This window comes from Meles meles, chromosome 5, assembly GCF_922984935.1.
Source record: "Meles meles chromosome 5, mMelMel3.1 paternal haplotype, whole genome shotgun sequence".
NCBI classification, from domain to species: Eukaryota; Metazoa; Chordata; class Mammalia; order Carnivora; family Mustelidae; genus Meles; species Meles meles.
The window spans coordinates 155,066,883-155,093,903 of NC_060070.1; the positions used below are offsets into that span (position 1 = coordinate 155,066,883).

Below are 27,021 nucleotides of genomic sequence, written 5' to 3' on the forward strand. Positions count from 1 at the left end.
CCCTCGCCCTCACCCGGCCCCGGTGCGCGCCCCAGCCCCCCCCCCGCCACCGGCCGCCGCCAACCCCCACCTCCGCCGCCGTGGGCGGTCCAGGGCGGGGCCGGGATCCGGGGCGGCTCCCGGGGTTCGGCTTGTGGGAGGCGCCCTCGCCTCGGTCTCCCCCTCCCTCCCCCCGCCCTGTCTTCTCCGCACCCTCCTTCCTCCCTCCGCCCGGAGCCTCCCCCGGTCCCCGGCGCCGCCTCCTTCGCTCCCGGCTCCCGCTGGCCCGCGGCCGCCGCCGCCCCAGGAAGGAGAGACCGGGGTGGGGTTTGGGGGAGCGCGAGGGGAGCGAGACCCTGGCCGGGCAGGAACCCGGATTCGCGGGAGGAGGGCTGGGAGGAGGGGAAGGCTGAGGAGAAAGGAGGGGGAGCGGGAGGAGCGGCCGGGCCTGGGGCCTGGAGGCCGGGAGAGCCGGGAAGCCGGGCCGGCGCGCCGAGGTAAGAGCCGGGCGGGGAGCCGGGCTCGGAGAGGGGCGCGCGGGGGAGGGCCGCGCCGGGGCGCGCGGGGCAGCGGCCGGGGAGCGCGGGGACGCGGGGCTCGGGGAGCCGCGGGGGCCGGGGGAGAGGAGGTGGTTAGAGGTGGAGTCCCGGGAGGGTGGGGGGCCGAGGGAGGCAGGAGGAGGGTGGGGACAGGCGCTCTCTCCTCCCCCCCCGCGCCGGGCTCCGCCCCCGCCTCCTCCGTGGGGCGCGCGTCTGGTCCGCAGGCGGAGCCGGGTCGGAGCCGGGTCGGAGCCCGCGAGGCCGGGCGAGCGAGGCCGGGCGGCAGCACCCCCGCCCCCCGCCCCGGGTTGGGCCGCACCGGCGGAGCTCGGTCCGGTCCTCACGGCCGCCTGTCACTCAGATGCTGCTGCTGCTGCTGCCGCTGCTGCCGCCGCTCTTCCTCCGGCCCCCGGGCGCGAGCGGGGCGCAGACCCCCAACGCCACCTCAGAAGGTGCGCCCTCACCGGCGACCTCGGGCACCCCCACCACTCCGCTGTCCTTGCACCCGCCTTTCTGGTCCTTATTACTCTCCCGTCGGCCCTACATGGATAGCATCCCGGCCTGGCCATCCTGTCCGCCCGGCCCCACATCAACACCCCTGACCCCCTTTCCCTCACTCCGCCTCTGACCCAGCACCCCATCCTCTCTGCCCCGCGTCACTGCATCGGCCGCCTTTCGGTGACCCTGCATTGTTTTCTCGACCCCACCCCTCCTTCCTGCCCGCACTGCTGCCTGGGTAGAGGAGAAGCCCCCCTTTACTCTCCTCCTAATTTACTCGGAAATCCTCCTATAGCCTGTTTGACCAGGCTCACTGGCATACTGCACCCTTTCACGAATTCCCAGTTTTCCCACTACCCCCAGACAACGCGCTTCCCTCCTCACTTGGGAGCTCTCTCATTGGCCTTAACCCTTGCCCAGGGCTCTCTGTCCTTTAGCCCGGGGCTCTGCACCCATCCCCCCGCATCCCACCTGGGGCTCTGGTCCGCCACCTGCCCGCTGACCACGCCCTAGGCTCCTGTGCTTCCCGCAGCTGACTCTGCCCGCCCTCCCACCCCTCTCTGACTTCTGGGACTCACCCCTCAGGTTGCCAGATCATACACCCGCCTTGGGAAGGGGGCATCAGGTACAGGGGCCTGACTCGGGACCAGGTGAAGGCTATCAACTTCCTGCCTGTGGACTATGAGATTGAGTATGTGTGCCGGGGCGAGCGCGAGGTTGTGGGGCCCAAGGTCCGGAAGTGCCTGGCCAACGGCTCCTGGACAGACATGGACACGCCCAGCAGATGCGGTGAGTAGCCTGGGAAAGCCCCTCTTCTCTTCAAGACCCTCCCTCTTCCTGCCTCAAACTTAGCATTATTGCTTACAAGTCAGCACTTTAAATCCACTGCAACAAAATCCAGATTTGTTTATGGAGCGGACTCTGTGAGGAGGATTTTACTATGCGCACTTGGAGGGAGTCAAGTTAGCAGCGCATACCTTTCATTTCATCTCATCCTCCCTGCGTTAGGCCACGAACCCTCTGATAAAATGCTCATCTTGTGAGTTCTCTTCTTTGAGGATGATTAGTGGCAGATTGTGCAAAAACACTCAGAATGATTTCGTGGCATTTTTGAACACTTCTGTCTCCAACGCAGATATCATATACCCACAAAGCGGAACCCAGTTTGACATTAGTGCAAGTCAGCTATAACAAGGAAGGTCAATCTGATCGTGCATCTGAGTTACATCCATCCGCCAGGGACGCGCCCTCTGCCAGGGGCCCGCCCACTGCCAGGGCCCGCCCACTGCCGCTGACTTTGAGGAGACCCCTTCTGTGTGCTTGTAGCTCCATCTCGGGTTCCTACCTCGGAAAGGCTTTTTCCTTTTTCCTGTTGGTAATGTGTGGATGCTTACAGGCTTCAGGCGGGAATGGAAGCTAGAGAGGCAAGTCCTTTGCACCCCTGATTTCCTGCAGAGGAGGACGCTTGAGGCCCCAAGTCCTAATCGGAGGCCCCTACTCTTTAAGGGGAAGGAGCCTTCCCCAACGTGCCTCTCTTTCTCATTTTTCGTATCTCTCCACAGTCCGAATCTGCTCCAAGTCCTATTTGGCCCTGGAGAACGGGAAGGTTTTCCTCACGGGTGGGGACCTCCCCGCTCTGGACGGAGCCCGGGTGGATTTCCGATGTGACCCTGACTTCCATCTTGTGGGCAGCTCCAGGAGCATCTGTAGTCAGGGCCAGTGGAGCACTCCCAAGCCGCAGTGCCAGGGTGAGGGACTGGCCGCCTGCTTGCCGCCGAGGGCGGAGGGCGCTCGCGGAGGACGGGAGCAGGGTGGGAAGGGAGGGCGGGAAAGGATGGGGAGCTGTGCAAGACGGGAGGCGCTGGGGGACTGGAGGTGAAAACCCGACGCTTCTTCCCTCCCAACTGTCTCCAGCCTCTTCTGCGGCCCCCCGTGCCCACTTTACCTACACTGGGGCTTCCTTCCTCTGCCTCCCTCTTCTGATATCTCCTCCCTGCTCCCAGATCTTCACACGTTCTCTTTTCCTTTTTGAGTCTCACCCTCTATTACCTTTCTTAAGGCTTGAATACTCCAGTTTCTCCTAGCCTCAGTCCCTTTCTCTAAACTTAGAACTTTCTATGCATAACTCTCCTCTACAACTGATTCCTCTCCATTTGTTATATAACTGGATTATTGTAAAGACTCAGAAATAAATCATATGTCATACTTAGAAAAAATGTTAAGATTGGAAAGAATATCTGGGGTGGAAAATTATCAGGGTAAAATTAAAAAGACTTAAAATTGGGGACAGAACTGTCAGAGCACTAAGGATCACCCAGGGATGGGGGAGGGGAAAGGGACAGCCCTTTTCTGGAATTCTCAGACAATCCCCATCATTCCCAAGGGACTCAGTCTTGTGTCCAACACCTTTTTTTGGGGCATTTTGTTCTGCTGAATCCCCCCTTTCCTGGGCACCCAGATTCTCCCTTTGTAGTCTTCTCTGAGGGATATGGGCGTACCTCATGCTTCCCCCAGTCTTGTAGACTCTTTCAAGGTTCTGGACCTGGCTTTCCTCCCTTAATGTAATTATTCTGCGTGGAGTTTACCATTCCATTCTGGAAACTGAGAGCCCAGCCAGGGGTGGGTTTACCATGAAGCTACTGCAATTTAAGTGTCAGGCATCCTCATTCACACAGGTTTTTTCTTGTGCTGTAATATAATGTGTTCACATGGTCATAGCTTTCGTTAAAAATGCAAAAGTAAGATTTTAAAGGCAATGGTTTAAAATCAATTGTATTTGTATTTTTTTCTCTTAAAGAGAGACCCCTGCATTTAATAATATTTAGGCTCCACAAAACCAGGATCTGCCCGTGTCTTAGCTGTTGGCACTCCTGTCTCAAATTCTGTTGGCCTATGAAAAATAAAAGAAGAAAACCGGCAGGTCCTGACCCGCAGCCCCACCTTGCTCTTATCCTCAGGCACCCTCCCCTCAGAAACGCAGGCTTCTGCTCTACCCGGTCCTCTCCGGCCTGGACAGGTGTGGGAGGGGGCTGGGGATCTGGCCGGGGAAGCCGGGCGCCAGTGGTAACTCTTCTCTGATCCCCGTCTTTCCTGCTGCCAGTGAATCGAACGCCGCACTCAGGTGAGATCGTAAACCCTCATCTCGCGCACCGCAACCCCCTTGCCCCCCACTCTTCACCCTCCATCCCCAGGGGTCCTGCCCGGAGGCCGTGGGGTCTTGTTCTTCCGCCCCGGCCCGCCCCCGGCCCAGTTCGCGGCCGGCGAACTTCCTTCCCTACCTGTTCTCGGCCTCCAGTGCAGGTTTTCTGCGAGGCCGCGGTCCCTCCCGACTCCCCGCTGGGCTGCCCTGCCCCGGGCTCCGCCTCCTCCCAGACTCCGCTGGGTCCAAAGGGCAGAGCCCGGCCGGGGGCGGAGGGCGCGGGCAGACCCCGCGCGTCCGCCGCCTGCTCCCCGCGGGCTTCCGCCGGGCGACCCGGCCGCCCCGCGCTGCCGTCTCTCCCCGGCCGGGCCTGGCCCTCCCCGCTTCGGCTCCTCCGCGCGGCCGTCCCCTCCCTCCGCCTCCACCCTGCCCCTTGTCGCGGCTCCCATCCCTTCCCGAGCTCCCGCGCCCCAGCCCCGGGTTCCCAGCCTCCGCCCCATCCTCCCCTTCACGCCACCCCCTTCCCACCCAACCACCTCTCTCCGAGGCCGCTGCCATCGCCCTGTCCCCCGCACCCTCAGCCCTGCGCCCCATCCATCCACACCCCCGACCGAGACGCGCGCGTCCCGCCGCCGTCCTTCGCGGGTCCATCCCCCGCGCTGCGGCCCAGGCCGCCCTCCCGGCACGCCCCTTCCCCTCTTGGCTCCTCCCCCGCCGACGCTTAGGTGGGACCCCCCCTTCCCCGTCCCGGCCTCTCCCGCGGGGGGTCGCGTCCTCCTCCCCTCCCCGCCCCTCCCCTCCGCCTGTCGTTCCCACGGCGGCGCGCGCCTCCCTCCCCGCCCCTCCCCCCCTCAGCTGCCGCGCGCCGCGCGTGACGTCAGGGCCCCCTCCCAGCCCGTCTCCTCCTCCTCCTCCCCGCGGTCGGTCAGTCAGTCCGCGAGGAGAGTCCGCGGTGGAGGTGGAGGTGGCGGTGGCCGTGGCGGGAGCCCGAGCCGCGGGGGCCCTAGGAAGCCGACCTTCCCCGCTTCCCTGGGGCCCTCGCCCCCTCCTCCCTACACGAGTCGGGATGGAGGCGCCGCCTCGACACCCCCTCAGCAGCCCTCCCCAGGAAAAGTGTCCCCCCTGAGCTCCTCCCCCTCCCCAAACAGACCCTCTCCCTCCCGGCCATGGGTCCGGGGGTCCCCGCTCCCCGGGTGCGGTGGCCGCTGCCGCTGCTGGTGGTGATGGCGACGGGGGTGACTCCGGTGTGGGCCTCCCACTCCCCTCATCTCCCGCGGCCTCACCCGCGGGTCCCCCCGCACCCCTCCTCAGAACGGCGCGCAGTGTACATCGGGGCGCTGTTCCCCATGAGCGGGGGCTGGCCCGGGGGCCAGGCCTGCCAGCCCGCGGTGGAGATGGCGCTGGAGGACGTGAACAGCCGCAGGGACATCCTGCCGGACTATGAGCTCAAGCTCATCCACCACGACAGCAAGGTAGCCCCGGACGTGGGAGTGGGCGGGCGGCGGGCGGCGGGGGTCTGGGGGGCAGGAGCCCGCCGCGCGCGCCTGGGTGCGAGGGACTCCGGATTGCGAAGCAGACCCCTCCCACGTGTGACTAGCGGGAGCTGGGCTGGGGGTGCGCAAGCCTGGGGACGGTCACAGGGGCTGCATGTTCAAGATGAGGGTCTAGGGGCTTAGGGTGAATCCGGCTGTGAGGCAGACCCTTCTGTGCCCCAGGACACAGGGAAGTGGGAGGAGGTTTGGGAGACTGGTGGTGGATTTAGGGTACAAGCTGATCTTGGTCCTGGGGAGTCAACTACCTCTGGGATGGGTTCCGGGGAGGGAGGAGGTGTCGGGGTGAGCTGGAGCAGGGCTTCCGATTTACCATGGTAACAAGGTAATCTCGGCAGCAGGTTGGGACCGAATAAGGAAAAATTCGAGGGACTAGAGCGCTCTGGTTTATTTATACAACAAACAGTGGGGTAGCTGTGAGCCCTGTCCTGCTGGGGATTCCCGGACTGTGGGATATGTGGCATTTCATGTTCCGGAAAGCGAATGGTCCGGGGCTGGGCAGAGGCCCCTGGAAAATGAGCGGATTAGAGGTCCACACAGGAATGCTCACAGTCGCATGGGAGAAGGGGGTGTCTGGGCAGAGGCAGGAGAGGGAACAGGAAAGAATGGCAGTGGGGAGGGGCGATGAGGGGGCGTGGGACAGAGCTCAATTCTTGGGCATCCTGTGGAACTTGGGTCTTAAGTTTATCTTCCTTACAGCATTGTGGCCTCCAAGATGTGAGGAGGAAAGTGAGGGAGGCGGGGAAGAGAGAAAAGGGAACGAAAGAACGCCTGGGTGGGTTGGCACCGGGTGGCCCCACAAGACTCCTTAACCACCCCATCCCCTGTGAGTGACTGGGAGGGTGGGGAAGGCTGTGGCCCAGGGAAGGAAAGAGACTTGGGACCTCAAATTTATCTTCTCTGACATGTGGAGGACAGGAGAGTGGAGTACAGAGGTGAGGATGTGGTCATCATCTCCTGGGTGCACCCAGGATGTGTCCTCATTCTTTTGAACAGCTGCCTGCACCGAGAACTAGGTTTGTGAGGGCGGAGCAGGCAGAGTGGGGTTGAAGGTGGGGTGCCTGGAGAAAAGAGCACAAGGACTGTTAGGAGCTTGGAGAGAGGACTTCAACCCCCTCCTGACACTTTGGCAGGGATTTCCAAACTTCCGTGTACACAAGATTCACCAGAGGACTGGGTTTAAAGCAGATTCGAACTCCATGGTCAGGAACGTATCCCAAGAATCTGCATTTTTATCAGTATTCGTCCTGTCCTGGTATGCCTAAGTAGCTGCCCCTAGGATCCTTGTTGAGCAGCAGCACACGGACGTTGAGGGGAGAGGCAGGGAGAGGAGCAGAGGGTCAGGTCTGCTGGCGGTGGGAGCCTGCAGAGAGAAGCTGGGAGGGATCCGTGCCAGGGTCAGGAGAGGGGGTCCAAGGGATCCTGGGAGCCCCAGAGCCCCATGTGTGAGCTCAGACTCACGCTCTGTGAAAGGTGGCTCCCCGGAGGTGCTGGGGAGCAGATGGGGGGCCTGGGAGAAGCGAGATGGAAGAGAAGCTGGAAGCGGCAGGGAGGGAGAGCGGAAAGCAGGCAAACTGGAATGTGTGGTTTCCTGCCTGCAAATCCGGAACCTTCAGCAGAGGAGAGGCTGAGAGGAAGTCTACTGGGGAGGGGTGAGAGTCGGGGAATATGCAGGGAGGAACTGACTGAGTGTAGAAGAGACCGTAGGAAGGAAGGAGCAGGCGAGAAAAGAGCCCTGGGTCAGCCTGCGGCTTTGCCCCATGTGTGTGTATGTGCTCTTGTGTGTCCCTGTTCCCGCCACCCTTCCCAGGCTGCAGGGGTACCCAGGCTGGGATCTGGGGTAACCTGCTAGGGCAGTGAGGGATGGTGGGGCCGAAGAGTGGCCGAGTCGGAGAAGCCGAGTGGGAGGGCGAAGTCTTTAAAAACACCCCTTTGCACGGGGTGGGAGTGCAGAGGCTGCTTCCTGCTGGCCCGCTCCCCTCCTCCAGCATCCCAGGGTGTGTCAAATGTCAGGCCCCAGTGGGAGGTGAGCCGGCTCTAGGGGCCTTCCTTCTTCCTGCTCTGCCTGCCCCCATGTCACCGTCCCCAGCCCCCTGTGCCTCCCCAGCCCCCTGTGCCTCCCCAGCCCCCTGTGCCTCCGCTACCCTGGCTCCCCGCGGCCTTCCATTTCTTCTGACTTCCTCTGGGGCTCCAGCAGCTTCTGAAATGTCATCCTCCAGCAGGAGGGGAACAGACAGGGGGACACCATGGCTCTTCCTCCCTATGTCCCTGCCCAGCACTCTGCATTGTTTACTTTCCCCAGCTTCCTGCCCCCCTTCAGGCACCCCAAGAAGCATCTGGTTTGTTGAGAACCTCACGCTGTTTGTTCTCCCCCACTGCCGCCCCCTCCCAGGCGCCTCTTTTTCTAATGGACCCGTCAAATGTCAGGGCCCAGCAGGGGAGGGATAGCCAAGCAGGACTCCCTAGTGACCGTGTTCCCTGTTGTCCTCATGTTTATTTATCACTAGCCTGGAAAAGAGAGGAGCAGGGGCCAACAGAAGGTGGGGAGAGGGAGTTTGCAGAGGCTGAGGGAGGAATTTCCATAGCGTGGCTCTGAGGAGGCTGTCTGGGGACTTGGGGGGCTTCATCCACATTCCTGCAGACTCTTTCCTAAAACTCAGAGACCTTGGGAGCTCAGAAACACGGGGAAGGGGACTGGGTGGCGAAGGAAGGTAGGCCGGAGGAGGAAGGGAGGAAAGGTGGTCTTTGCAGCCATCGTGCTGGAGGTGTGTGCGGGAGAGGACACGGGGAGGGCGCAGGGGAAGACAAGGCCGGGCTTGGTACTGGACAGGGAGGAGAAGAAGGTGGTGCTGATGACGGGGGGATGGGTACTTGGGAAGTGACTGGATTGCTGTGGACCCCTGACACCTACGCCCTCCCCCTTCAGTGTGACCCAGGCCAAGCCACCAAGTACCTGTACGAGCTGCTCTACAATGACCCCATCAAGATCATCCTTATGCCCGGCTGCAGCTCCGTGTCCACGCTGGTGGCCGAGGCCGCCAGGATGTGGAACCTCATCGTGGTAGGCCGGGCTGGAGGGCTGTGAATGGGGGTTATCGCGGGGGTTGTGGGGGCCACTTCCAGGACTCCCAGGCCGTTGTGGCCTCATCCGGCGGTGGCCCGAGAGCCTCAGCCCTCGCTCCTCCTCGGCAGGACCTGAGCTGCGGGCCATGGGCCGGGGGAGCCGCTGCACACAGGGCAGAGGTGGGCGGGAGGCTTGGGGCGGCGGCAGGGTCACAGAGGAGCTCTGGGCCAGACTGTCCCGCACCTTGTCCCTGTCCTTCAGCTTTCCTATGGCTCCAGCTCACCGGCCCTGTCCAACCGGCAGCGCTTTCCCACGTTCTTTCGAACTCACCCGTCGGCCACGCTGCACAACCCCACGCGCGTGAAGCTCTTCGAGAAGTGGGGCTGGAGGAGGATCGCCACCATCCAGCAGACCACGGAGGTCTTCACCTCGGTGAGCGGGGCCAGCAGTGCCCGGGGTGGCCGGGGCTCCTCCCGGGCAGAAGAGCTTGCTTCTTTCTTCTCTTCCCCTTTCTAACATTTTTATTTACTTACTGACACAGAGAGTGCGTGCATGCATGAGCAGGGGGAGGGGCACAGGGAGAGGGAGAGGCAGGCTCCCAGCAGAGCAGGGACCCCGATGCCAGGCTGGATCCTTGAATCGCGACCCTTAACCGACTGAGCCACCCTGGCGCTCCACAGAACCCGTTTCTTTATCAAAAGCAAACACATTCTGAATGGGTGAAGTGCATGTTCTCTCTGGAGCCAGAGGAATAAAATAGGTGTTCAGGATCCTTTCCAAGTTTTTGGTTTTAGGACACCTTTCCCTTTGATGCTCTCTTTCCCAGACGGATAGACCCAAAATGACCCACTTCCATTAAAGTAGGTTCACTCCGGAGTTGAGATAAGAGAGGGAATATGAGATACGAACCGAGAAAGGTAGCAAATTCCAGACACTCGGTGTGTGTGCGTGCGTGTGTGCGCGAGAGAGACAGAGATTGAGAGAGAGAGAGAAGGAACCGCGGGAACAGAGGAGGAGGGAGAGAAAGGACAAAGGAGGGAGGCAGAGGAACAGGAGACATGGGAGCCGGGAGAGGGAATGCAGGGCCGGGCGCTGGAGAAGACAGTCCGGCCGCACTTCTCCTGTCTTTGTGCCCCATCCTCCCTTACGTTCCGTGGCCCTTTAAGCCTCCCCCAGGCCCTCTGTGATTCAGGGCATCCTTCTCCGACGCCTCTGTCTGCGCTTCTGCCCCTTGAGCTGAGACTGTACTGTGCACGCCAGACCTGTCCCATTCTCCCCACGTCTTCTCTCCTTTCCCCTGCTCTCGCCGCCTGGTGGGAGTGAGGCGAGTGGGGCAACTTCCCGGGACACAGACCCGCAGGAGGGGCTCCTGCGCACCTTCCTGGGTTGAGTCTGGATCTTGAAGCTGCAGATGCTCTCCTTGGTGTCCTCCCCGGCCCGGGGACCGCTGTGGCGGGAGGACGGTTCTGCTCCTCCTCCTGCTCTGACCGTGAGGTCCCCACGTGTACTCTCTGCCCTCGATCCCAACTCGCACCCCACATTTCTCCATTTCCTTCTCATTCCGCCCAAGACTCTGGACGACCTAGAGGAGCGAGTGAAGGAGGCTGGAATCGAGATCACTTTCCGCCAGAGCTTCTTCTCAGATCCAGCTGTGCCCGTCAAAAACCTGAAGGTGTGCGCTCGGGAGCGGCGGGCTCTGCCTGTGCAGGGACCAGGTTGGGGGGACGGAGGGGGACCGGAGAGGAGAACCAGGCAGGGGCAGGTGGGCTTCGTTTGTTTTTTGTTTTTCTGTATCCTGCTATAATTAGCATACAACATTGTGTAAGCTTGCGGTGTGCGGAGCGCTGGGTGAGTTTTCCTGTATACGTGTGCACAGTGTGCAGCCGTGCGTCCTGGAAGGAGTCACGCTGTGCCTCGTGTGCGGCCACACATCGCACACGGTGGACGGACGGTGTGTGTAAGCCGGCTGCTGGCGGGAGGCACAGCCGTGCCCAGCATCCTGTGAGCAGACCCTGCACTGAGCTCTCCGGGGCAGGGAATCCAAGGTGTGGAAGTGCTTGGGGGTTTCCGGGCGGCTCTCGGGAGCTGTTTCTCTCTCTCTGTAGCGCCAGGATGCCCGAATCATCGTGGGACTTTTCTACGAGACCGAAGCCCGGAAAGTGTTTTGTGAGGTAGAGTTGGCCTCCGGAGTGGGAGGGGCCTGGGGGGGGTGCTCTGCCCCGGGCTGTCTGGTGGGGTCTCCCTGCTCAGGTCAGTGGCCGGCGGTCGGAGGCTATGGCCAGTGTGGCGTCCCTGTCTCTCGGCTCCAACTCCGTCTCTTGGCTTCTCACACCCAGCACGTTCTCCGGATCTCGTTTCCTCCCCCTTAGTGTTCCCGCAGGATGCCCTGGACCCCACCTTTCTTGGCTGGCTGGGGAGGAACTTAGAAGGAGTCCCTGAGCCTCTCCTACTCCTGCCCGGACGTGTTGAGTCCTCTCTGCAGTTCTCTGCTCTCCTCTGGTCCCAAGAGCTGGATTGCGCCCAGGGAATTCGGCCAGAAAAAGCCCCAGAGCCCCAGCCCTGCTCGTTCTCTGCACCCAGGTGTACAAGGAGCGGCTCTTCGGGAAGAAGTACGTCTGGTTCCTCATCGGGTGGTACGCCGACAACTGGTTCAAGATCTATGACCCGTCCATCAACTGCACAGTGGACGAGATGACCGAGGCCGTGGAAGGCCACATCACCACCGAGATCGTCATGCTGAACCCTGCCAACACCCGCAGCATCTCCAACATGGTGAGCGCGGGGGCAGGCAGCCAGCCCCGGGCTAGGGAGACCGTGGGGGGTTGGGGCACCCCGTGGGGGGCGGGAGCGGGAGTGGACCTCGCGGGCCCAGGAGGGCACGCGGGCTCATCTGTGCTGAGCTTCCTGCGGCTCCCGCCTCTGCTCTGACTTCCTTGAGCAGGAACGACAGGGAGAGGGATGGGAGTGGTATGTGTGCGAGGCCCCAGGAGAGGAAGGGCTGTTACCACGGCAACGAGGAGCACTGGGTGAGAAGTCGACACGAGGGCTGTTCCTGAGCAGGAACGTGGTCTGTTTTCTCAGGAACTTCAGCATCCTTTGCAGTTGCTTAATACTCACTCCTGACTGATACTCAATGAGCTTGGCTCCTGATGCTTTCTTAATGATCCTCTTTTAGAATTTTAGATGTACAAGAGACTTTTGAAATCCTCTCGTTCCAGGGAGCTGATTGGTGACAGGCCTGGGGCTAGAAGGCAGGTCGTCTGATCTGGGAAGGCGAGGGGTACGAGTGAGGGGGGCCGGGGATCCCCGTTCTTGCCCAGGGCTCTATCTGGGGGAAGATGGGGATCTTGGGCGAGCTGATGAGGCAACCTCTGTGTCTGCTTATTTTCGCCAGGGGTACCCCAGGCCTGGAAGACCTGTGTGTTTTGGGAAGCACACTAGGGGCGAGTTCATGGTTGTAAAGCCCCAAATACCCCATTGAAAACAGAGGTGTAGTCATAACTGCTTTTGCGCAGTAACCCAGGAATCAGGGACCTGGTTTCCGCGACCTCCCAGCCACGCCAGCTGGAGGTTTCTCGTGTCCATTTTACGGACCAGGAAACTGATGCAGAGAGGTTGATGGACTTGGCCCAGGCCCCGAAAATGCTGAGTGGGGAAGCCAGAGGTGACCCCGTTTGAGCCTAACTCCAAACCGCTCTGCCGTGTCGCCGCCGTGGGAAGCCGGGAAGCCGGACAGAAGAGCCTGTGCCTTTGCTGGGACACTGTCTGGCAGACGGCAGCTTCTGAACCAGGGAAGAAGACGACTCAGGCCGTCTGTCCTCGCGGCGGACTGTGTCCGCGGACTCTGATTGTGGACACTGTCCTGGGGAGTTCCAAGGGACTTCATGTTTCAGGTATCATGGTTGAAACATAGCCTGGAGGATTCTGGAGGATCACTTCCCTGTAGGGCACCTGAGAAGCGAGTCATCCTGGAGACCCGCAGAAGTGGAGGAGCTGGCCCCAAAGCCGAGACGCTGATTGGCACCTCGAGCCTGGGACCTGTCCGTCCTGGCTTCTGCCCCACAGCAGGGAGCCAAAGGAGCCCCTGGCAGGGAGCATGGACCGGGGGAGGGGTGTGGAGGGACATCTGGGCTCTGGAGCTGACTGTGCCAGAGGGTCGTCTTTCTGGCTCTGGGTCTCTAGAGAAACGTGGTGCCTTTGGGGCCCTAGAGCTTCTAGGGACCGCAGGTCTGCATGGCCGCTGGGAGTGCCCAGTGGGAGAGTGAGGATTTTCCAGGGGGCAGAGCCGCTGTGACGACCGAGCAGGGAAGAGATGGTGGGTGCATCAGGCCCAGGAGAGGGAGATGAGACGCAGGGGCTGACCTGAGCCCCAGAGTGATGCAGACTGGGTCTAGAAGAGAAGCAGAGCTGCTGTCCCTTCATTTGGGCCCTCATTCTCCGACGCTACTGGCCCGGAGGGTTAGTGAGGACAGATCACCGGGCTCTTCCTTCCCAAGTCCTGATGAGGTGGGTCTGGGCCTTTCCAGCAGCTTCCCTAGGGCTGTTGATGCTGCTGATCTGAGACCACATTTTGAGGACTGTTGGCCGGAGCAATGTCCAGAGACAGTTTGGTTGTCACAACCGGCGTCTAGCGGGTAAATGGGCATGCTTCCCGGCAGCCTGTAATGCGGAGGTCCCTGCCCCACAGCAAGGTGTTCTCCTGATCCGAATGTCAGTCGTGCAGGGATGGAGAAACCCTGGCTTAGAAAGGAGCCCGGCGTGGGAGATTGGGTTGGAGTGGTTTTGGGGACCTATGACAGCTCTGGGCTAGAGGGGCAGCTGGGAGGTGGCCTTACCTGGAGATGACATTCTATTCCAGTTCTCACAGATTGGGGCAGATGTCCCATCCGATCTTGGTACAATCTGAAATCAGAAGCTGCCTCAGGACGCACACTCGAGATCGTGGTCAGGCGCCTCTGGCACAGACCCGACAGAAAATTAGGGTCGTAACGTTGCCCTTCATTACTTTACTGATTTCTGTGGATTGTGGAATTTTTGCTGTTTACTTTTCCTTGAGCTGCTTAGTAATGTTTCGACCTGAAAATTTGCAGCAGTATCTTTGCTGGCCTGAGGGGGAACGGCTTTTGGGGTAAGCATGTTGGTCAAGTGGCCCGGAGCTGGGGAAGAGTCGAAGGTCTGGGTGGGGAGAGCCCCATGCAGGCTGCGTGAATCCCTTTCCGTCAGAGGTTCTTGTGGCCCAGTGCGTACGCTGAACTGGAGATGGGACAGGCTTGTGAAGGACCACTCAGGGAGGCAGCCCGCGGCCGGCGGCCGAGCAGGCGCTCTTGGGGACAGAGGCATGTCAGCGTGCCGAGGCGACGCGAGGGTCCTGGGGAGAGTATGGGCTTTGAGGCCGGGTTGCCTGGGCTTGAATCCCAGCCCTGCCACGCAGTGTCACTTGCGGCAAGTTAAACTTTATGTGCCTGTATCTGTGTGTACCTCAGAAAAATGGGAAAATGCCTGGAACACTGTAAGGAAATATAAATGTTAAGTCTTATTATTATTATTATTATTTTTAAAGATTTTATTTATTTATTTGACAGAGACACAGGGAGAGAGAGACCACAAGCAGCGGGAGTGGGAGAGGGAGAAGCAGGCTCCCCACTGAGCAGGGAGCCCGATGCGGGGCTCCATCCCAGGACCCCAGGATCATGACCTGAGCCAAAGGCAGACACCTAACAACTAAGCCATCCAGGTGCCCCTATTATTTTTATTATAATTAAGACTGTTCTGTGTAGGCACTGATGGTCTTAATGAAACATTTCAAGAGGGGCGCCTGGGTGGCTCAGTCGGTTAAGCATCTGCCTTCCGCTCAGGTTGTGACCCCAGGGATCGGGCTCCCTGCTCTATGAGAAGGCTGCTTCTTCCTCTCCTCTCCCCCTGCTTGTGTTTCCTCTCACTGTGTCTCTCTCTGTCAAAGAAATAAGTAAAATCTTTATTTATTTTAATTTTAATTTTTTAAAGATTTTATTTATTTATTTGACAGACAGAGATCACAAGTAGGCAGAGAGGCAGGCAGAGAGAGAGGAGGAAGCAGGCTCCCTGCTGAGCAGAGAGCCTGATGTGGGGCTCGATCCCAGGACCCTGAGATCATGACCTGAGCCGAAAGCAGAGGCTTAACCCACTGAGCCACCCAGGTGCCCCAATAAATAAAATCTTAAAAAAAAAACAAAAACATTTCAGTGGAAGAATTAAGAGGACTTGCTGATTCCAAGCCTTCAATCTCATGTACCGGGAAGTGTTGGGGAGTGAGAGAAAGTGGAGCCTCGTCTTAGATATTTTAAATTTTGGATTATTGATCTTAAGGCTCCAGATGCCCCAGAGACAGTTGGAGATACAGGACATGAGATGCCGAGCTGGACTGTAGATCTGAGCGACCATGGCGAACGCGAGGCTGAGGGACGGGGGACATGAGATGCCGAGCTGGACTGTAGATCTGAGCAACCGTGGCGAACGCGAGGCTGAGGGACGGGGACTCGCAAAGACAAACTGCGACTTGACTTTACAGCCAGCATTTTCTGTATGTCGTGGTTTCCCGCGGCAACTCTTCGAGGTAGGCAGTGTCATCCCCATTCCAAAGCCGAATGACCACCCAGCAAAGTTTGATGACCTGTTCGAGGTCCCTTAGCAGGTGGGTAGATTCATTAGACCTGGGATCCATCCATGCATTTGTTTATCTGCCCAGTGGACATTTTAAAAACTTTTTTAGAGTGATCAGAGTTCGCAGCAGAATCGAGTGGAGGGCACTCCGGGACCGCACACTTGGTCGGCGTCGGCCAACGGCAGCACTGCCCCGCAGAGCGCTCCCACCGGAGTGCGTGGTCTGGGCGGTGCATTCCGTGCGGGGGACGGTGTGCGGTCACACGGACCACCTCACAGTGCCACACAGAGTAGCTCCCTGCCGTGATGCGGTGGACGTGATGCAGCGGACATGGTCTGTCCCGCAGGGCACGGTGCCGGGAGCAGAGGTGTGCAGGGGGACGGACACAGTCCTGGCCTCCTGCTTGTGGAGCAGCGGATGTGGTCGGTCCCGGCCAGTTTTCCGAGGCTGTTTCTGCACTGTCTGTGCCTTGCGCTCCCCTCTCCCGTGTCCTCCGAAAGTTCAGTAGAGAGAAAAGTGGGCAGGGCACGGGGAAGAGATTTTTTCTTATTCGTTATCTACTCCTTCCTTCCTTCGAGGGCCAGGCTGTTGGTACATCCCAGATCCTGCCCTCTCTGTTACTGCTGCCTTGCCAAGAGGGGCCACTGAGCCTTTCCTTGTGTGGCTTCTGGGAGGTCAGAAAGGCCAGGTGTGTTTTTCTCCATTGCACAGCAGACATTTCCAAACCCTTGAGCAATTTACCTGCAGTTTTTAGCCAAACGAGGTCATTGCCAGGTATAGAAATTCAGGTCTCTTGACCCATTTCGTGGGAGAGTTATGGGAGCTGTCCTTGCCTCCAGCTTTCTTGGAGAACAAAGATAGAGGCTGGGAGGGTGAGCAGGGCCTGAACACCAGCTTTCAAACACGGGAAGGGTGTCTCTGGGGCCCGTTTCCCGCAAACCCTCCAGGGCCTGGGAGCTGAAAGCAGGGGAGGGCGCTCAGGGAGGTAGCGTGCTGCTTGGGTCCAGTGAGGAAGGCTCTGCAGGGGCCCGTCTAGGCTGCTTGGGAGTCGCAGGGGCTGTGAGGTGCCGGTCCGGCCCGTGGAGAACGTCTGAGCCCGGGAGGACGTCGCGTGCAGGCCCCCGTCTGCTTTCCTCTGCCGTCTGTTGTACCATGTCCACTCCTTGCAGCTTTGGCTCCAGTTCTGGGCCAGCGGCTGTGCGCCCAGGCTCCTGGGCCCAGCTCAGCCCCGCTCTAGTCCAGCCCCTCCAAGTCCAGCTTTCAGAGGTCCCTGTGCTCCCTCCCATGGCCAAACACCAACCCTCTGTTGGGTTACAGGGCTGCAGCCGGGCTGGAAGTGTGCCCCGCGCCCCCGCCCGCACCAACCCTCTGCCCCATCCTTCCCTCCGCAGACGTCCCAGGAGTTTGTGGAGAAACTGACCAAGAGGCTCAAGAGACACCCCGAGGAGACCGGTGGCTTCCAGGAGGCGCCACTGGCCTACGACGCCATCTGGGCCTTGGCACTGGCCCTGAACAAGACGTCCGGCGGGGGCGGCCGCTCCGGCGTCCGCCTGGAAGACTTCAACTATAACAACCAGACCATTACCGACCAGATCTACCGGGCGATGAACTCCTCGTCCTTCGAGGGCGTCTCTGTGAGTGACAGCAGTCTCCCCCATGCTCCCCGGCGCTCCCCCGAGAGGGCGCGCCCTCCTTCTCCGCGCTCGGCGAATCTGCGGGGATCGCTCTCAGACCCCCAAGCCAGAAAAACCCGCACGAGGCAAGAGGGAAGATGCCGTGTTCCATTTCTTTCAGCCTCTCCCTCATTTATTTTCAGTCCAGATATTTATGAGTCAGATGAGAGTCACAGGATTTTAAAAGAGGAGACAGTCTGAGCGGTCATCTGTCCCTCTCCAAGTGGGGAGAGTAGTGTCCAGAGGGACTGGGTGCCATGCCCGGGTCACACAGCCAGAGGCCGGGGCTCCTGGGGCTCTGTCCGGGGACGCTTCCCACTCCAGTCCCACGGGGGAAGCTTCTTTTCCAAAGAAGAATGTTTCTAAAATCTAGGGTATGGGCATCTGGGGTATGTCCTATATGCAGGCAAATGCCATAAATAGAATTCATTCAGAGGCTCAATGACATCAAACATAAGGATCCAGAGAGGCCCTGACGCTCTCTCCTGGCTCCCGCTTTTATCACCCTTGCCGCCTCCGCATGTTCCCGCACACAGGGTCACGTGGTGTTTGATGCCAGCGGCTCCCGGATGGCCTGGACGCTCATCGAGCAGCTGCAGGGTGAGTGCAGGGGTGCGGGGGCCCGTGGGGTCCGGCGGTGCAGGGTGAGCGCAGGGGTGCGGGGGACCCCGTTGGGTCCGGCGGTGCAGGGTGAGCGCAGGGGTGCGGGGCCCGTGGGGTCCGGCGGTGCAGGGTGAGCGCAGGGGTGCGGGGGACCCCGTTGGGTCGGGTGGTGCAGGGTGAGCGCAGGGGTGCGGGCTGAGGTCTGGTGTCACTGCCCGAGGAAGGCGATCAGGAGGGTGGCTTGTGCGTGTCCATCTGCCCTTCTCTTTGAACCGTTTCGTCAAGCATTTACCTAATAAGAGTCAAAAGCTCAGTGGGGGCGGGGGGGATGCCCAGAGCTGGGAAGGGGCAGACACGCTGCCCTTCTCCAAGGGCTTCCCTTGTGGTTTCAGAAATTTCCCTTTGGGGGCCTGGCTCTGAGGGGCCAACCCTTGTCAGGTGCGGCCTGCGGACTCCAGGCAAGAGGAGTCTAGAAGAGCTGCTATTTTTAGAGGAAACCTACTGCATTTCCTTGTTGTCTAAGCAAGCTTTTCTGATTCTCGGGCTCCTGTGTAGTCTGGCTTTCCTGGCTCGTATCTCCTTAAACGTCAGCACACGGGTATCTGCCGAGCCTCTGCCGGTCGGACTGTCCCCACACGGCTCGCAGCCTCCTGGAGCGTGCCCTCTCCTTCTCCCCACTCCACCGGTCCGTAGATCCTCCTTGTGGCCCAAACCCCAGGGCTGTGGGTTGGCTTCTGCGGGAAAAGTTCTGGAACAGGAATTCTTAGGAATGGCTGAACTACCCCCCACCTCGTGGCTCTAAGAGGCAGATGCAACTTTCCAAGGAATTAGAACCCCAGCCAACAGAAGAGAAATTTCTAAAATTAAAATAAAAGCCACTGGGAAAATAGATCCTGTGATTCTGTCTGTCACGAGAGGGAGAACCAGCAGAGATGTCGCGGGCTTCCGAAGCCAGCATCGAAGTGTGAGACGACTGGCAGAGAGGCGCGGCGGCGGAGCCTCTCCCCAGAGGCCTCAGCCCCCGAGATGCTCTCACACACCCAAGAGCCTTGGCAGACACCTTCACTGCCTGTCAGCCAGGTGGCTGGCTCGAGAGCCCTCCTGGCCTCCCAGGGACCCCTCAGAGGCTCAGACGCAAGCGGGGAGAGTGACTTGAGGGGAGTGAGAAGCTCGGGTCTGGGCTGGGCTCTTCAGCCTTCCATTGTCTCCCGCCCAGGGGGCAGCTACAAGAAGATTGGCTACTATGACAGCACCAAGGATGATCTTTCCTGGTCCAAAACGGACAAGTGGATCGGTAAGCGGGTCCTGTCTGTATTCTCCTTTGGTGCCTCTGAGCAAGCAAGACCAAGTGTTGTGCACGTGAACGAGGCTGGAGAGGCAGGTGCCATCTGCTCGAAATGTGCCAAGGAGATGGGCCAGGGTCCGGGTTAAGACATGGGTGGGGTATGTGTTTGAAGAGGGAGCGATGCACTTGCAAAAGTAATGCACTGCTCAGGTAATAGGGTCAGAGATGCCAGCGCATAGGGGGTGGCCGTGGAAACCCCGTTTGGGTCTCCCCGTTGTTCTGGTACCTTGATCTATCTGAACCTGGAGCTTGGAGTCGCCTCTTCATCTTTCTCAGGAAACTGGTTGCTTAAATTATAGGAGAGGTTGCAAAACCTCCTGGATTGTCTTCCCCTCAAATGTGCTTTTTAAAGAGGCAAAGTAAAAGCAAGCGTTGCTCTTGCGCTTGGTGGGCCAAACAGCCGGCAATGGGAAGGACGCTCCAGGTGGATGGGAGGAAGGACCTGCCGATGAACAGGGTGGGGCACGTTAGGGACGGAGCCAGCTGCCAGCTGCCCTCCCCGACTGGAAGCTGGTAGTTGCCGGTGCTGCTGGAGTTCTGACATGTTTTTTTTTTATAATTTGAATTTAGGACAGTATTCTCTACTGCTATAAATGCTGCATGGCCTAAATTACACTTCTCTTTTTAAAGCTAAGCAAATTGAAATTAGTTTTTTTTTTTTTTTGCTGTGAACTCGTTGACAAATCTGAGTTTCCTCTTAATAATCGCTGGAAGACACTGTTGGGAACATCACCCTGCCAGGGTTGAAGCTCCCGGGTCGGGTTGTCTTCCTGGGGTCTGGAGGCCAGGCGGGTGCTTCGGACTCTTAGCTTTATGATTCCACAGCTGTTGTTTGCAGCTTTTGATTTGAGTTCGGAGATCACGGTATCACCTCTCGGTCATTCCCTTCTTTCGCTCCCATTTCCTTTGCTGTCAAAAATTTGACACCAATCACAGAACAGACACTACCGAAACACCATGGCTTTCGTGACACATCTTGGCCTCCAGCTCCATTCCCTCCTCTCACTTCTGACTGCTTCCTGCGGCCCCGCCACCCCGGGCTGCAGGCAGCCTTGCTCCGCAGCACCCCCACTCAGCATTCAGGGCAGCGAGGGCCCCACGTCCTTGGGGCTAGAGACAGGTGTCCCTTGCCCCTTTCTCTGCCTCATCTTCATTTCCTTGTCCCCTCCCCCTACTTCCTAGTGTCATGCAGGAGGGACCCCTCAGCTGACAAGACCCCTCCCCAATGTGTCATGCAGGAGGGTCCCCCTGCTGACCAGACTCCCCCCACTGGGCCACGCAGGAGGGGCCCCCGGCTGACCAGACCCCCCCTTACCCCTAATGCCGCGCAGGAGGGGCCCCCCCGGCTGACCAGACCCTTGTCATCAAGACATTTCGCTTCATGTCCCAGAAACTCTTCATCTCGGTCTCTGTACTGTCCAGCCTGGGCATTGTCCTGGCTGTGGTGTGTCTGTCGTTTAATATCTACAACTCTCACGTCCGGTAAGTTTCCTTTCGGACGCCGTCCTCCTCCTCTCTGCCCCTCGGAGACCATGAGCATGCCCCTGGCAGGGACTGAGATGACACGTGTCGCTGCCCAGGTCGTGGGGGGGCGGGGCGTCCACTCTGGCCTACGCCTTCCCAGGGACCGTGACCACCAAAGGGGGGGACTGCATGCAAGTCCCATCCTAGCGCCGGAGCAGCTCACCGACAACTGCCAAGTTCTTGGGGGACGCCACGGGGGCTCTGCTCCGGTTGTGTGGGTGTGGTGCTGGGAGCCCTCCACCCCCGCTGGGCCAGGCCCCGGGGCTCTGGATACCAGGGCCTTCCCTAAGAAGAGCTTAAGTGTCCTCGCCCTCCTCCTCTCCCGCCTCTGCCCCAGGTACATCCAGAACTCCCAGCCCAACTTGAACAATCTGACTGCGGTGGGCTGTTCCCTGGCGCTGGCGGCTGTCTTCCCCCTCGGGCTGGACGGTTACCATATTGGGAGAGGCCAATTTCCCTTCGTCTGCCAGGTGAGCAGGAGGCGGGCAGACTCACGTGGACCCTGGCTCTCCCCGCTTGGGAGCCGCTCCGGGAGGTGCCGGGCACAGCCCTTCCTGCACTGTCCCTGCTCCCCTGGTCTCCGTGGGCTGTGTCCCTTCTTCCTGCCCTCTGGACCTTTCTGCTGCGTGGCTCTAGCCAGTTCCAAGGTTGCCATGGCCTGCCTCACGGAGGGGGGCGGCTCGGGTGCAGGAAGGGTCTGCACAAAGAACCCTTCAACACGTGGCATCTCGGCTGCGGGCTGAGGACGGAGCCCAGGAACTGTGCGCTCCTGGGGGAAGGGCAGAGGCAGGGACTGGACCGGACAGCAGGGGCGGGGGCAGGGATGCGGCGCACGCTGGGTACTGGGGTGCGGGAGGTCCCGGGGCTTTGGGAAGGGCTGGCTTCCGTGGCCACAGCTGCACCGTGTGCAGCTCTGTTATGCTGGTGGGACACAGCCCCTGTCCCTGCCCGTCCGTACTCATCTGCCCGGCCCTGTCCTGACGGTGCAGCTGGGCACGTGGCGTTGGCACACCCAAGCACGCTTCCCCAGAGGCCGTTGGCCCCCGGGAAAATGAGAGGGCAGCAGGAAGGGGCACATTGATCTCCGGGTGTGTGAGTGGCCTGTGCAGTGGAGGGGGGCCGCTCGGGACTGGCCCCGGAGTATCAAGGAGGCACGGGCCTTCCTTAGCTAGAGGCAAGGGGGGGGGTCACTCAGGTGGCCTGCGGGGGTCGGGCAGCCAGTCAGTGAGGTGAGCCGTTGGCGTGGCTGGAGCCAGGGGGGAGGGAAGGGCGAGGAGCCGGCCGGCGGGGGCTGTGTGGTGGAGGGTGTGTGGCCGCACCGCAGCCCGGCCAGGCCGACTCACCAGGAGGGAGCAGCAAGAAGGCCCCGCTGGCGGAGGAGGAGGTGGGTGGGAGGCAGCTGCTGGAGGCGGAGAGGCCCATTCGCTGGCCTCCGTGCACCCCCGAGGCTCCGGACTGCGCCCCTTTGCTCACGGTTGTGCCCTGCTCCCTCTCCTGTCCTAGGCGCGCCTCTGGCTCCTGGGTCTGGGCTTTAGTCTGGGCTATGGCTCCATGTTCACTAAGATCTGGTGGGTCCACACAGTCTTCACGAAGAAGGAGGAGAAGAAGGAGTGGAGGAAGGTGAGCTGCTGCTTCACCTCGGCCCGTAGGCCCTTGGCTCTCGGGGTTCAGAGGGTTCCCCGACCTGCCTATGCTCTGTGTCCACCCAGACCCTGGAACCCTGGAAGCTGTATGCCACCGTGGGTCTGCTGGTGGGCATGGACGTCCTCACTCTTGCCGTCTGGCAGATCGTGGACCCCTTGCACCGGACCATCGAGGTACCCATTGAGAGGAGGCCCTGGGGGTTGGGGCCTGTGCGCGCCTGGGGACCCGGGAGGAGAGCTGCCTCCCTGTGCCCTGAGGAGGCCCAGCGCAGGTGGGAAGGCAGCTGGTGGGGATCCCGGAAGGATATGTAGACGTCCCCGGCATCATGGAGAGCTGGGAACACGCCCTTCCGAGGTGCTCGTGAAAGCACTCCCGGGCCTGGAGTGGGGCCTGGCATCTGTGCTGAGGGCCGCCGGGGAGAGAGGAGGCCGAGCTGGGCATCAGGACTGAGCAGAGGCGGGGCAGGGAGGGTAACTGGTGTCTCCCCGGGGCCCTGTTTCTCCCTTAGACTTTCGCCAAGGAGGAGCCGAAGGAAGACATTGACGTGTCCATCCTGCCACAGCTGGAGCACTGCAGCTCCAGGAAGATGAACACGTGGCTTGGTCCGCGGGCGGGGCAGGGCCAGGCGCATGGAAGGGCCCCGGGAGGAGGGTGGCTTTGCCCTGATCCTTTCTGGGAAGGGGGGAGCCGGTCTTCTTCTGTGAGGAGCCGGGGGTGTAAAGCAGGCTTGGGGCAGAGCGGGGGCAGAGTGGTCCGGGGGGACCGCCTGACCCCATCCATCTGGCCAGCTCCCTAGAGTGAGAGCAGGACGGGGAGGCGCGGGGAGGGCCTGCACACTGGTGCAGGATCGAAAGGGCAAGGCCGCCCTCAGCCTGGAGGGTAAGGGGCTGGGACATGGTGTGGCAGACACCGGCTCTCAGCAGTCTTCCTCCTCCATCCCATGAGGAAGCGGGGACGTTGGGACAAGTTGGGGGGACAGAGACGGGTGTGTTAGGTCAGAGGAGCCGATGGGAAAGGAGCCCCCTCACTTGTGGAGCTCGAAGCAGGACCGGTAGTGGGTGGGGGGCATGGGGGCCAGGGGTGAGTGGACGCTGGGAGGCCTTGTTGCCAAGTGACCGTCCCCTCGGCTGCAGGCATTTTCTACGGCTACAAGGGGCTGCTGCTGCTGCTGGGCATCTTTCTTGCTTACGAGACCAAGAGCGTGTCTACGGAGAAGATCAACGACCACCGGGCTGTGGGCATGGCCATCTACAACGTGGCGGTGAGCCCTGGACACCGGGTGCTAACCCCAGGGCCACGGGGGAGGAACCGGGACTGGGACCAGTGGGCGGGGGGGCTGAAGAGATTTTTAATGCCTCGGGTCTGTAAAGCACCTCCCAGTGGGGCAAGGCCTGTACAGACACTGTCTTCGTGAGCACCTGAAGCAGACGTTACTGTCCCCCCGCACCGGTGAGGAGGCAGAGCAGGGAGGCGAGATGGCTTGTCTCTGGTTCCCTGGCTGGAATCCGAGTCAGCTTCTGGCCAGAGTTCCGGACGCTCGTGCTCAGGGACTCTGAGTGGGCCTGTGTGAGGATCCCAGCACATCCCGCCTTGAGCGGGGGGTTGACCTGCAGAGGGACGTGGTTTGGGATTCTTTCCGCTCTGGAGTTGAGAGTGGCCTGGGGTCCGGCGCCTTTAGCGATGGGAAGTGCACCCAGAACCTGTCCTCATGGGCTCTCTCCGGGGGGAGGAAAGCCCAGAGGTCCCAAACAGGGTCCACCCACAGGTCCTGTGCCTCATCACTGCCCCGGTCACCATGATCCTGTCCAGCCAGCAGGACGCAGCCTTCGCCTTCGCGTCCCTTGCCATAGTGTTCTCCTCCTACATCACCCTGGTCGTGCTCTTTGTGCCGAAGGTGAGGCGGTCCCCGCTTCTGTCCCCGCAGTCCAGTCCCGCTCCCCGGGAGCCTCCTCCTGCTCCTGCCCTTGGTAGGGAGCCCGCTTGCCTCACCACCTGCTGGTCACGTACAGTCCGCTCCCCCGTCTCATGTGTGGTCCTTGGCCCCCAGATGCGCCGGCTGATCACCCGGGGTGAATGGCAGTCGGAGGCGCAGGACACCATGAAGACAGGCTCATCCACCAACAACAACGAGGAGGAGAAGTCCCGGCTGTTGGAGAAGGAGAACCGCGAGCTGGAGAAGATCATTGCTGAGGTGTGGGGGCACCAGGGGCGCTGGGGGGGAGGGGCATGGTACAGATCTGTGGGCGCGGACCTCTCTCCCCTCTCCCGCCGCCCGCTCCTCATTCCCCTGGTCCCTCCTCACCCGATGCCCCCTTTGCTCTTGGGCTCTCCTCCACCCTTCCCGGTGCCTGGTGTTCGCCTCGGCTGTCTGTCCTGGCGGCCCTCTCCCGTCCTCCGCTCACACCCCACGTTCTTCTCCGCGAGGCCCCGCCTCACTTCCCCTTCTTCCAACCTCTCCCAATCTCTCTTCCTGCAGAAAGAGGAGCGAGTCTCCGAGCTGCGCCATCAGCTCCGCTCTAGGCAGCAGCTGCGCCCCCGGCGCCACCCCTCTACGCCCCCAGACCCCTCGGGGGGCCTGCCCAGGGGGCCCCATGAGCCCCCTGACAGGCTCAGTTGTGACGGGAGCCGGGTCCATTTGCTGTACAAGTGAGGGCCCCAGGGGTTGGGGATGGGCTGGGAGGAAGGCCTCCTCCGTGAGTCTGGGATCGGCTGGGTCCCCAGGACTGTCGACCCGGCGCGTTTGCTCTCGCGCGCTTGCAGTTTCTGACGGCCGCGCTGGTGGGTGTGCCTGGCTGCAGCTTCCTGGCCCCGCGCACCTTCCTCTCCCGCCACTGCCCTCTGCGGCCTGGTCTCCTTTTGCCCGTCCTCCCTTCACCGCTCTGCCAGCTGCGTCCCCCTGGAGCTTCCCGCCTCTGCTCTGTGTGTGCTCACACTTCCCGACATACGTGCGTGCATGCGTGCTCACATGTGCCTCTCCCTCTGGCGCCCACGTGTGTGCCCTGTCCTCGCCCCCCTCCTGCGCGCAGCGCCCCTGCGCCCTTCGTGTGCCGAGCGGAGGCCTTCCCCACCAGCGCACATCTGTTTCCCGGTGTGTTCCCCTGTATGTGCTCATGGAACCTGGGTTTCCTGCCTTTGCACCTTCAGACCCTCGTATCCTCCCAGCGGAGCTCGAGGCGCACACCCTACACGTCCTTATGCACTCTCCGCAGCTCACACCCTCTCATGCTTTCTGCTTGAACCCCCACCCCGCCTTTGTGCTCATGTACACACTATATCCACGATCCCCATCCTCCTTCCCAGGGCTGCTCCCTTTGGTTTTGTGTTTTTCTGGGGGGACTTGAGGGAGAAGAAATGGGGGCAGGCTTGGGGAGCTGCTTCCAGTAGACAGTTGGTGAGAACCCCAACCACAGGAAGGCTCCCCCAACCCCGATGGCTGGCAGGGACAGATGGAGCCACTGGGCAGGAGGGGGCATCCCTTTCACGCCAAGGCGTCTCTTGGGGAGGGATCTCCCCCAGTCTCAATAAACCAGTGAACAGTGTGACTCAGTGGCTTGTCCCTTTCTGGGAGCAGAACGGGCTTCAGTCCAAGGAGGGAGGCTCGGGGATCTCCATGTTAGGGAAAAGGCCCTGGGGTACAGGAGTGCAAAAACGCGTTGGGTTGGTCCACTGAGGGCCTCGCAGGGCCACGCAGGACAGGTTAGGCTGAGACAAGTGAGTACGGCATTAGAGCTTCCAAGTGTGGGGTCCGCCGGCCCGGGTCAGTCACCACCGCGTGGGAATAAGTTCTTGATCTCTGATCTCCGTGGCCTCGTTTGTGAAGATAACAGCGGACGTCCCGCTCATTGCAGCCATGCCAGGTGCAGGGACTGGTGCTCAGACTGTCCTGGACTCAGGAGTGTGCTCGGCCGTGCGAGCCCCTGTCACTCCTCCTGAATGAGCCCTCTGACAGCGGGGGGCACTTCCCGGGGGCACTGAGCACGTGGATGCTCAGACGTGAGGACCCTCCCTCCTAAGAACCAAGAACAACAGGCAAATGGCTGCTGCTGGGGACAGTGGAGGAGATGGCCCCTGGGATAGCCCCCGAGTGCTCCCAGCCTGCAGAGTCTCTGGGGGAGCTGAGCAGCTGGGAAGGAAATTACTGCCCAAGGAAAGAAAGTACTGAGTGGTCAGTGAGGGAAGGAAGCTTGCCGAGGCTCTTACAGATCTCGTGTCCTCGCAGAGAAGGGTGTTTGGCACCTGGACTTTCCTCTTTCTCTTTGGCACTGTTTTTTTTTTTTTTTTTTTTTTCTTAAGCCATCCTTCCATTTTTGCAAAGAGCTGAAGGGTCGGGCGGGCTCTGCCATTTCAGCAGCCTGTCAAGGGCCGGTTTCTGAAGTTCCGTGGACCTCGTGCAGAGGAAGTGCCAGACCTGAGCGCGGAAACCAGTGGGCCGGGACTCTCTGGCTCGGGCCCACCCACGGACGCAGTATGAGTTCCCCGCCTCCCACGTGTCCTGTCCTCAAGAGGCCTGTGGCGTAGGTAAGCCTGCCTGGGACAGTGAACCATGGCTTCAGAACTGCCCCGCAGCGGATCCAAGAAGACCAGAATTGTAGCCTCCAGCTTTCTTTGCACTTTGGCGGGGTGTACATCACTGGGGACCAGAAGTCCTGCTGTGACCTGGGAGCCGGACTCCTCTGCAAGCAGGAGTCCGGGAGCAGCTGAAGGGGGCTGGCGGAGGCCCTGGGGGCAGGCAGTGGTGAGCGCAGCAGCCGGCCGCCCTCCCTCCCTGCCTCTGTTCTGTGGGACTCAGCCGACGGCAGGCTTCAGCTGGTTTGCTGACCGCG

The 27,021-nt window shown here is 60.7% G+C and overlaps 1 protein-coding gene across 2 annotated transcripts; it reads left to right on the forward strand.

Moving 5' to 3' along the window:
* Positions 1-211: 211 nt before the first annotated feature.
* Positions 212-25,740, forward strand: GABBR1 (gamma-aminobutyric acid type B receptor subunit 1). 2 transcript variants are annotated; one of them, XM_046004394.1, is made up of 23 exons: positions 212-476; positions 880-970; positions 1,602-1,805; positions 2,579-2,764; positions 4,117-4,137; positions 5,467-5,627; positions 8,632-8,766; positions 9,031-9,201; positions 10,340-10,441; positions 10,875-10,940; positions 11,350-11,541; positions 16,801-17,043; positions 17,619-17,682; positions 18,902-18,979; positions 20,362-20,512; positions 20,892-21,024; positions 22,058-22,174; positions 22,264-22,371; positions 22,707-22,800; positions 23,332-23,459; positions 23,964-24,092; positions 24,246-24,389; positions 24,675-25,740. In XM_046004394.1, exons 2-23 carry the CDS (start codon positions 880-882, stop codon positions 24,846-24,848), a joined length of 2,892 nt encoding a protein of 963 aa, XP_045860350.1. In that variant the 5' UTR covers positions 212-476; the 3' UTR covers positions 24,849-25,740. The 2 variants fall into 2 exon arrangements, with proteins under 2 accessions (XP_045860350.1, XP_045860351.1); XM_046004395.1 differs by lacking the exon at positions 2,579-2,764.
* The last annotated feature ends 1,281 nt before the right edge of the window (positions 25,741-27,021 follow it).

What these genes read in the sequence shown, in the direction of transcription:
- GABBR1 (XM_046004394.1), top strand. Translation starts at nt 880, where the DNA reads ATGCTGCTGCTGCTGCTGCCGCTGCTGCCGCCGCTCTTCCTCCGGCCC. An exon ending in TCCCAAGCCGCAGTGCCAGG is followed by an intron (nt 2,765 to 4,116) that starts GTGAGGGACTGG and finishes TCCTGCTGCCAG; the next exon opens with TGAATCGAACGCCGCACTCA. An exon ending in TCGTGCTCTTTGTGCCGAAG is followed by an intron (nt 24,093 to 24,245) that starts GTGAGGCGGTCC and finishes CTTGGCCCCCAG; the next exon opens with ATGCGCCGGCTGATCACCCG.